General features: G+C 34.5%; 1 protein-coding gene across 1 annotated transcript in view; it reads left to right on the forward strand.

Annotated features, from left to right (window-relative positions):
• The window catches only part of LOC141503104 (translocon-associated protein subunit alpha-like), a 31,593-nt gene extending 21,829 nt beyond the window's left edge, over nucleotides 1-9,764 (forward strand). The window contains 1 exon segment of the mRNA XM_074208273.1: nucleotides 1,188-9,764. Within this exon segment, the coding sequence (XP_074064374.1) occupies nucleotides 1,188-1,255 (68 nt within the window). The 3' untranslated portion in view covers nucleotides 1,256-9,764.
• Nucleotides 9,765-10,889: the final 1,125 nt, after the last annotated feature.

Raw genomic sequence — 10,889 nt, forward strand, 5'->3', positions numbered from 1 at the left:
AATTCTTTTAGTTCTGATTGGGATAGGAACTGGATTTGTAATTTCATTGGTATGGGGAGCATCCTGGCTAGAAAGCTTTCTCTAACAATGGATTAGCACCCTCTCAGCAGCTCAGAGTTTTAGAAAATTGCCTAGAGGTAATTAAATGGCATAGCTGCTTTTCTTAGTATATGTCTGAGGCAGAACTTAAACCCATGTCATCTTGGCTTCCAGGCTGGCTTTTATAACCGTGCTGCCTTTTTTGATTCTTGAAGTGTTGCTCCATTTCCTTTACAACCTGCTATTTCCAACTATAAGATGATCCTTTTTTTTTAGTTGGGTTTTTTTTTTTTTTTTTTTTTTTTTTTTGGTAAGGCAAATGGGGTTAAGTGGCTTGCCTAAGGCCACACAGCTAGGTAATTATTAAGTGTCTGAGGTTGGATTTGAACTCAGGTACTCCTGACTCCAGGCCCAGTGCTCTATCCACTGCACCACCTAGCCGCCCCTTAACTACAAGATAATATTAAAGAAAAAGTGGGATTTGGAAAAATTGTGGCTGTTTGGTCATGTCTAAGTCTTCATGATTCCGTGAACTTTTATAGCACACCAATATGGTCTGTGGGGTTTTCTTGGCAAAAATACTAGAATGGTTTGCCCTTTCCTTCAGCTCATTTTACAGATGAGGAATTTGAAGCAAACTTGAATTAAGTGACTTGCCCATGGTCACACAGTTAGTGGATGAGAGAAAATTTGACCTCAGGTCCTCATCTTTCCAGGCCTAGCACTGTCCACTGAGCCACCTAACTGCTTCCCATTAGATGGTAAATTAAGAAAATTTAATTTGTAACAAGTGAAATAAATTTGAAAGCTTTTTAATCATCAAGGTCAAACCATTTTTAACATGTATAGATTTTTTAAAATGTTTCTATCTTTATCTATGTTGACCACCAAGAGTGAATTTTTCTTCCCTATTAAAATGAATTTAGAGATTTTTTTTTTGCATGCCCCCCCATTAGAGTGACTTTGAAATGCAGCAACTTCAAATAAATTTAAACAACTATCCTTCATCATTTTATACTATGTATATTTTGGAAAAATTAATAGCAGTCTTCTGTTGAAGGAAAAAGTAGACTTTTTTAAATATGCTCTTGAATTTGATTCAGTTTTGATTGTGGGTTAATGTGACCTTTATACTTCTTCTCTTGTAGATAAAGCTTCTCCAAGGAGGTTGCCCCGGAAACGGGCACAGAAGAGATCGGTGGGATCTGATGAGTAAATGTTCATTTGTGCAACAATTCAATCTTTACTAAACCTGCCCTAACATTTTTTGGCCTGATGGGAATTAGTGCAGAGAAGCCATATCAACATATGAGGAAACTACTACTTCTGTTTGGACTGAGTAATCAGAGCTGTGGCGATAATGTTGCTGAAAATGCACTGCATATGTTTTTTCTAAAGTAACAAATTTGGGTTTTTTAAACCATTAAAAACTGTGTGCGTGTGTGTGTGCGCGTGTGTGTGTGTATGTAAGCAGTTGGTCTTACCAAAATCATTGTTGTACTACCTGAAATGTGCCTTTAGAGTGCTAAATGTAATGCTGGCATGTCTGTATCCCACTGAAAATTTGTGGTGGGGTTTTTTCTTTTCCAGAAAATGTAATGAATAATTGCCTCTTCATATTGTATAAGGAGTTTCTCATTTTTCTATCATGCCTTGAACTGTACAGCAGAAAATAATTAAGCTACTCTGTTCCTCAGAATAGCTCCTAATTAAGCAGTGATGGCACAAATTCTCTGGGTGTTTTTTTTATATCTGCAAATAGTATTCTAAAGGCACAAGCAGGAGTAGCTGCTTTTAGCAATATAGTATTTTATTTTGGTATTTTGCTGCTGTTTACTACAAAACGCACATTGGGAGAACTTCCTTATACTGATCAAAGAACCCAGATAAGTTTATATCAATCTGAAATCTAGCAGCAAAATTGTGAAGCATGAGACTATGTGCTGAATTTGATATATAAATTCCAATTCTCAATACCCTTCCTCATTTTTTTAACAAAAAGAAAATAGCACACTTGTGTGAGCTGAATTATTGTGTTGTGTGTCATTGTTGTGTTGTGTCTAATCCAAAAGGTGACTTTGGAATGATTTTAGACCTATTCAATATTTATGAAACAGTGATTTTCCTCCCTTCCCTTTAATGGAAATTACAATGGCTAGAAATTTCCTAATTCTACACTAAATAGAAGAAATAAACCTCCAGGCTCTTTGTAAAACGGGAACTCAAACTATAGGGCATAGATCAAAATTGTGTTCCAAATTTTCATTTCTGCAGATTCATAAAACAGATCTGAAAAGACCTTTCTACAGCTTCTAGGCCATCCTTCTCATTTTACAAATGAGAAAACTGAGGCCCAGACAAAGTAATTAATCTGTATCAATACCAATGAATAAGTTGAATTATATATATATGTGTGTGTGTGTGTAGTCATGCTATAAATATATTCTATAGGTAGACATAGTTAAATGGTTGATTTATTTTTTAACTTTGTAAGTAGTTTTGTGAGTATTTTTGAAGTTGCATGTGATTTTTTTGAGTAAATCTGTTTTAGATAGTAGAAATCAAAATATTTAAGAATTGAACTTCGTAAAATTTTCTTTGAACTCTTCCTCTATTTTTTTTTCTTGTTTTGCTGTAGTCTTCTGTATATTATCAGGCATCATAGTTGTTGTATGTTTGAGAGTCCTGGTTTAAAGATAACTGATATTGAGGTTATTGTCATTAGACCTGTAATGAAATTGACATTTTTGTTAGGACTTGAGTAAAGGAAGAACTTTTAAAAGGCTTTTTTTCCATGCCATGAAGCCATTATCCCCTACATGTCTTTGAAAATGGAAGATGAGGTTTTAGCAGCTAAAGTTTACTTTAGCTTTTTTGCCTTTACCTTTCTTTTTCTCCCCCTACCTCTTTTGAAATCTGCTTTTAACCTGCCAAGAATGAACATCTGAGCCAATGACATTTGTATAATACCTATAGCAGGTTAAAATAGGGACTAAGGTTCCTTAAATATACCTGTATTGGTGGTATTGTACTATAAACATCCCATTCCTAAAATTCAAAGTGTTTGGGCTGTTATCTTGGTGTGGATAACCAATAGTTTATTTTAAAACTATGGTACTTACTATAAAAAAAATAGCTTGGTTTTTGACAAGCAATATCAGTGAGTACTTAGCAGGAACTAACTGTACAGTAAATGGAATTAAATTCCACACATGGTATATTCAAGCACACTTAATAACAAGTAGCCTATTTTTTAAATAACTTTTAAAAATGTAAATATCTGGATGGGTTTTGTTTTTGGTGTATCTACTTAATTTGCAGACCATGATTTCAGACCCAGATGTTGAATGTGGGTTTTATGATTAATGATAGCTTTTGAAATTCTTGGTTTCATACTTCTCTAAAACGGGATTAAGAAGTTGCCCCTTTCCTATCCCCTAGGGATGTGAGGATTAATGTGTCTGTAAAGCACAAATTCTCTCAGAATATTTAAGATTGTTATGTTATTTTCTTATAAAAGTGATTTTCTAAGGTATTTGCCTACAATCTGTTGTCCAAGGGAGATTAAGAATGTAGGTTTTCAGAAAACTGAAGCCTGTAGAAGAATAAGGAGTAGGAATAACAGCCACTGTAGCAGAAAGAGACTAAGAAACTTAGCTTGAGTGAGAGTTAAATTCAGAATTTAGAAATTTCAAAATAATTGACTTTGAAGCATAAAAGGGAAACCTAATTCAATATTAATGGGAAATGTTTGGGAACCACGCCTAAAAATATTTCATATGTTAAATGGGAAAGTTTTTGTAATGATCTTATACAATCTTATAGACTTTAGTGGTACAAAGTGGGATTTACACTTACCCTTATTGCCAAGTTTAAATAGTAGGCCTCGATTGTTCATAAATAGGTAATGTGTAATTCCCCTAGCACCTAACATAGTGCCTTGCAAACAGTAGATACTTAATATTTGTTCATTTGAATTATAGTAGCCATCATTAATACCACATTTGATACTGCATCTTCTTAATTCACATTTAAGTTAAGAGAATTAAATTGAATTCTGTATTTGAAATAAGACATCCTTCCCTGAAATCTCCCTGGTACTATCTGTGTGATGTGAGATATATATATATATATATACACATATATGTATATGTATATGTACATATATATACATATATATATAGTTTTAGTTCATAAACCACATTTTTTTATTCAGTTTATGCATTATTTTAGTTCTAAAACAAGGTGTTTGCTAAAATTTAACAGCTTCCCAGTTCTACTTGAGGTGTTCCCCTTATTTGGATAGATGTGGGACGCTTGGTACTGCTTTCTAAGGGTTTTAAAACAACAAAAAACCTTGTCATCATTGTGAGTTAAAAGCATTAGTTTGTGTTTTCTAGATTGAATCCCCTATCAAATTTGTGAAATCATTTTTTTTAAAAACGAGGCTTGAGCTCTATGAGTTTAGTGAAAGGCAAGAATTTTAAAGTCGGATTCAACATGTTATTTGATGTCTCAAAATTACCTGCATTTTGGTCCCTATTAACTTTGTTAGATAATAACATTTGTATTGTTTTTTAAAATTATTTTTTACTTGTTAGAACTGTTAGCCTAATTGTATTTGAAGTTATATTTTTTAGGGTTATTTAATGATGTACTAATACTGCAATAATACTTGCATCACCTACCTCATAGGGGTGTTGGAAGCAAAGCAATTTGTTATCTTAAAGCAGTATATAAATGTGAGTTATTACTACTATCAACTTTCTGGGCTTCAGTTTATCATATGTATAGTTCAGTATTTGGAGCCCCTAAGTAGATGCTGCTTAGGAATATTTTGACATTAATTCAAAATCAAATTTTTGAGCAGCTTACTGAAACAGAATTATTTCCCAGGAATCTTAACAACCAGAACAATATTTTAACCAAGGTTTTTTGGTTTGCTGTCCATACTTCTGATAATCTACTGCTGCCCTCAGGATACTGTAAGATCCTGAGGAGTGCTGACTGAAGACCATCGCAAAAAGATGGTGTTCAGGCATAGTTTTAGTGCTGTTTGTGTTCTAATTCTTGGAAGATGGCAGTTCATGTATGACAGACAGTAACTCAGTCAAGGTATTCGACTACTCTTTCATCATGGACAAACAGTACTTGGCCAGGGAGCTAAAACCTGTTTCCAGAGATATTCTTTTATATTCCCACCTCCCCTAACATGAGCTTCAAATAATATTTGTGTATAAGATATAGAATTCTTAAATATTAGCTCTAGTTAATTAGAACAGTGAGGTCAACCTTAAATAGAAATGGGGGGGCCAACGAAATCACATGTAAGAATCACTGTAGGCTGCATATTAAAACCACGTGTGTGTGTGTGTGTGTATGTGTATACATATATATATATGTATGTATGTATACACACATACACACACACATTGTATTAATACCACACCACATTACAACCAGATAAGAACTACATTTTAATCAACTTCAGGCTGCACTTGAGATTGTGGACCACATGTTTAATACCTCTGCCTTAGTCAGGATATATAGGCCATATTATGAAAGAGTAAACCGTCCAGTGTCTGAACCCAGGTTTCCTAACCCATGCTATATCATGAACTACAGAATACAAGCCCCCTTCAAGTTCATAAGTTTTTTCTTTAAATTACACAACTTAACATAGATTCCCAGTCATTTAACACACACTTATTAAGGGCACATTTCATAAAACAGATACAATAGAGTAGACAAAACAAAATAATCCGGAGTGGATACATTTTAAAGGGGCATCTATTTAATGTAGTCTTTTACAATTCATTTTTACCATTTGTTAGTTTCGTTTAATTACAGTCAGGGATAGCCAGGCAAGCAGAAGTATGGGCAGATTGTATGTGTTAAATAGAAAATTGATTTTGAAATTTCCATAAAGGTGTAAAGGAAGGTCTTTGACAGATTATTTGACCTAAAATTATTAAAATAAAATCCACTCATCACATGCTACCTCTTATTATCTTATTATTTGAGATCATATTGAACCAGGCATCTTTCAGCACCCTTTTGTAGGCAACTTTTTATCTGGAAAAAAAATATTGTGATAATTATTTGCAAAACTAGTACCATTTAGAATTGAATCCTTTGAACTATTAATGTGAGGACCCAGGCATTTTTTGCATTAACAAAAGACTTTAACTTAATATCAATAATGTAGGAGATTCAGTTACATAAGGTTTTAAAAAGGATGCTTGAGGTTTTGGAAGCCTAGGTTCTAATCCTAGTTCATACTAATTAGTTGTGTAGTGTGTTGGGTAAGTCATTTAATCTGTCTTCAGTTTCCTTATCTGTAAAATGTGAGAGCTGAGTGAGATGATTAGCTCTAAAATTATAATAACTACAAATCCTTAATCCTTTCCAATAGGAAAGAAAAACATTTAATTGGATATATTTAGTTTTGGACTGATTCCTTTAAAAGCAGTCATAATTCAGTGCAACATTCATTGAGCATCTACAGTGTGTAAAGTACTTGCTGGTAATGTTTTACATTTGTGTAGCATTTTTCAAATGTTTTCTTAAATACTACTCATGCTATTCTAGTCAAAAGTGGAGGTACACTTGTATATACAGGCTCCACAAAGCACTTATTGTGACTTGCTAGTTTGCTATTATCCAGAATGGAAAACTGTAAGCAGGTGGTCTCCATACATAAGAGAACAGGCTTTATTCCACTTGAATTGCTCTCATGTGCACTTTATTATTAGAATTGTATGTAATACAAGGCTTTGCATTTCATGTCTCATTCTATTTATAATTAAGTGACCTTGTTTTGACTAAAAGAACCTGGGCCTGCTTTTTATCTTATTCTGCAACCCTGTGGTGTTCTTATTGCCTCCATTAAATAGAGAACAGGCTGTCATACCATTAGCATTCTACCAAATGAAGCCAACTACAAATGAAATTGTTAACATAGAGAATGCGCAGCTTAACGATATTAAATAGCAATTTGAGTTGGAGTAATTTCTTGAAGTTTTACTATACTGAAGACTACTTAAGTAATTCAGTTTCCCAGCAGATATTCTGTTTGTGCCCAAACTCCGGACTCACAATTCTTTATTTAGGACTTATTTATTTAGGACCAAGGTCAGCTTGCAATGAAAAACTAAATCTAATTTCAAAAAATATAGTAAAATTATTTCCACAGCCTAACAAAAGGGCACTTAAATCTACTTCAGTATACAATCAAATTATAAATTATTCTTTGCTTATGAGTCACTGTCTATAATTGTTTCTATCATCCTATTTCTCCTTGATTTCATTGTTCAACTTGAACATTTATACCTTTGCTCTACCTGCTATCCACTTCTTAAAAACCTTGTAAGCTATTATTCATTCACCAATCTACTGAAACTACTCATTTCTACCCCTTCCCAAATGGAATTATCTTTTCTCAGTTCTCATCCCATTTTGCATCTTTGATGCATTTGACTACTCTCCTCTCCTTGAAATTCCTTTGATACTGTTAATCCTATTTTTACCACTCATTTCTTTTGCTGACTATTCTCTTGTTCCCTAAATCATTATTCATTCCTTGGTGCTTATTATCCCTCCACATTCTTAGGAAGTTTATCTGTCTAGTTGTTCAGTCGTGTCCAATTCTTCATGCTCCTATGGGAACTGTTGTCCATGGAATTTTCTTGGCAAAGATGCCTTCTCCAGATCATTTTACAAATGAGGAAGCTAAAACAGACAGGGTTAAGTGACTTTCCCAGGGCTATACAGCCAGTAAGAGAAACCAGATTTAAATTCAGGTCTTCCTGACTCCGGGCCCAATTCTAGAGTAGTTTACATTGTAAACCAATACTAGTCATTTTTTAAAAACACTTTGAATATGCTATTCTTCTATTCAAGAATCTAATGTGACTTCTTGTTGTCTATCACATCCAAACTCTTCTTGATTTTTCAAGATTCTTAGTATGTTTTCTTTTTCCATCCAACTTATTTCTCCAAGATTTTTCCTAGACCTAATTTCTTCCCATTTATGCTTGTCCATATTAAATTTTTTACAGAAATATAAAGTGCCTTACCTAGAGCAGCCCTGTCAGATAAGTAGTACAAGTATCACTCCCATTTTACTCTATTGCTATATCTGTCCTTTAATACAACCTAATACTCTGTCTAAAATTTGCCCTGTTCTAAGCTACAGTGAATTCCTATACTTTTATTATGTACCTCAGAATTTAGTGCTTGATTATATATACTGGCAGAAGTCATCAGATATATAATGCTTTTGAGGGCTCACAAAACACTTCACAATTTCCTTAAGTAGATATTGCAAATATTGTTAACATTGTTCAGACAAGGAAACTCAGAGAGGTCAAGTGACTTGAAAAGTCACATGGCTGGTAATTATGAGAACTTGTATTTAACATTAGGTCTCTTCTTATTTCCTAGCCCAACTTCCTATTTACCGTGCTATCCCTTTAGGTCATATCCATAACTGTATTCAGTGAGTAGAAGAGACAGATTTTATCTCATGAAGAACTTCCACAGAAATAGAAAGGGCTACCTCATTAGCTTGAAGAGACTGGATAACCATTTCTCTCAGGGATGTTGTAAAAAAGGGGTTTTGAATTAAATAGTGTATAAGGTCCCTCCAAGCTAAAGTCTACTGTTATCTTTGTACTACTACCACTCCAACCCCCAAACTATTGTTCAATAATTAGATGTTGCGGTCAAGATAAACAGAAATCCTTCAGTTCTTTTCATATCCTCCTAATCCCAAGCATCTTCTAAACAAAGCCCTTCTGAACTGTATAAGTATTCACCCAAACAATATATAAAATTACCCAGGAAACTAGACCAAGGTGAAGACTGAAGATAGTTTGTGTGTGACTTGAGCACACAGTTGTGGTCTTCAAAAACAGACTGGTTCACTACTAGTCACGGTTAATGTTGTGGGGATTCTTGGTGAAGTTGAAGTTGTACTGGGTGGCCTCTGAAGTCCTTCCAATTCTGATTCTGGAAATTGAAAACATTTCATTTCACTCTAATTCCCTTCGGCTCAATATCTGCTTTAGGGTTTTCATTTTTCATGTGATCTGGGACTATTCATTTCAAGAAGTGTATGCTAAGATTCCATTTCAACAAAATAATTTGGCTCTTAGAATATATTTTTAAATTAAGTCATGCTAAATTTTACCTGTAGCAATTTGTGAAACTGTGGAAACCTTTTGTTGTTGGTTTCATTGGGAAAAAATTATATTAATGAGTGTTAATAAAATTCTTGTGCTTGGAAAAAAGCAGCAGAGGCTGAGATCTCTGAAGTAATAGAAATAGCTTTCTTTTTCTTGGTAAAGCATCAGTTTCCCTTATTGCTTTTTATTCAAATTATGTATTACTATGAGCCAACTGCTATCCTCTCTCATTTGTATTTTTAGAAACAAATACAGCTACAACTTAAGATAGCTTCGTCTGAGAATGTTCACATATAGTATGAAAGTTGCCCTTAAATGACAATGCCAAACTAATAATAGATCTTGGAGCTGAGGAGGAGAGTAAGATCAATCATGCTTCAAAAGCATTCATGCAACAATTCAGTCTTTATTTAATTTTCCCCTTCAAGTTCTGAGGGAACTCTTAATTTTCTGGAAGCAAATGTAAAATCTGGACATTTTAAATTAAAAGGTAGTATTATAAGGAAAAGGAAAAATAAAAATACTTTCTAAAACAAAGTTCATATGTTCTTTTTGGGTTTTAGTTATGATACTTTGCAAATAATGATCACAAAACCCCTTTCTTGAATTGCTGTAATCTATATTCTCTCATCTCTACATCCTATTATACACCTACTACTTCATTATTAACAACTGTAAGCCTAATGTTTTCAAAGGTACCATAAACATTTAATTCCTCAGCTTGTGACCCTAATTAATTGGTATTAATAGCCAAACCAAAACAAGAATCTTCTAGAGCAGTGTACTTCAAAATTGGTACTGTGTGACATCCCCTAGATTGTGGGATCACTTAAGATGGAGTGGGTAGATGGATTCAATCTCCCCCTCCCCATGATAGCCAGTCATAGACCTAACTCTTAACACAACTGTACCCTTAACCCATTATTTCTCAACATTGCTTCCACCTTGCCCTGTCCCACACTACACTGTCTACCCATAGCAATTGCAGGGACAAAAATTCCCACTCCCCTGAACCTGCTGTCAAAATAAACAATCCTCATGACACCTTTTTGTTTTTGATGAAGTGTGATGAACAAGATGAGTAGGCATGGATGGATTGCCATTGCAAGTCTTCACATTTTGACTTCAAATTTACTCCCTTTTTCAAGCTTCCTCATTATTCTGAAGGGCAGTATCACAATTCTAACATTGCCCAGGTTCCCGGCCTCAGTGTGATCATTGACTCCACTCTCATGCACATATTTCAAGCTTCCTCATTATTCTGAAGGGGCAGTATCACAATTCTTCCATTGCCCAGATTCCCAACCTTGGTGTGATCATTGACTCCACTCATGCACATATCTAGTCAGAGGCCAAATCTTGTAATTTCTGCTTCCACAGCATCTCTCAAAGGAATTCAGTGCTGTCCACACAGCCACCATGGCAGTTCAGGCCCTCAGCAGCTCTCATCTAAGCTATTACAATAGTCTCTTGATTGGTCTCCCACTCTCAAATCTTTCTTTTCCATCCTCCACTCAGCTGCCAAAACAGTATTCCTTAAGAGCATTTCCTAGCCACCTTACTCCCTTTTAAGCTCCAGTGACTCCTTATTGGGGTAGCTAGATGGTACAATGGATAGAGTGCCAGGGCTGAAATCAGAAAAACCTAATCTTACTGAGTTCA

This window comes from Macrotis lagotis, chromosome X (assembly GCF_037893015.1).
Source record: "Macrotis lagotis isolate mMagLag1 chromosome X, bilby.v1.9.chrom.fasta, whole genome shotgun sequence".
NCBI lineage: Eukaryota > Metazoa > Chordata > Mammalia > Peramelemorphia > Peramelidae > Macrotis > Macrotis lagotis.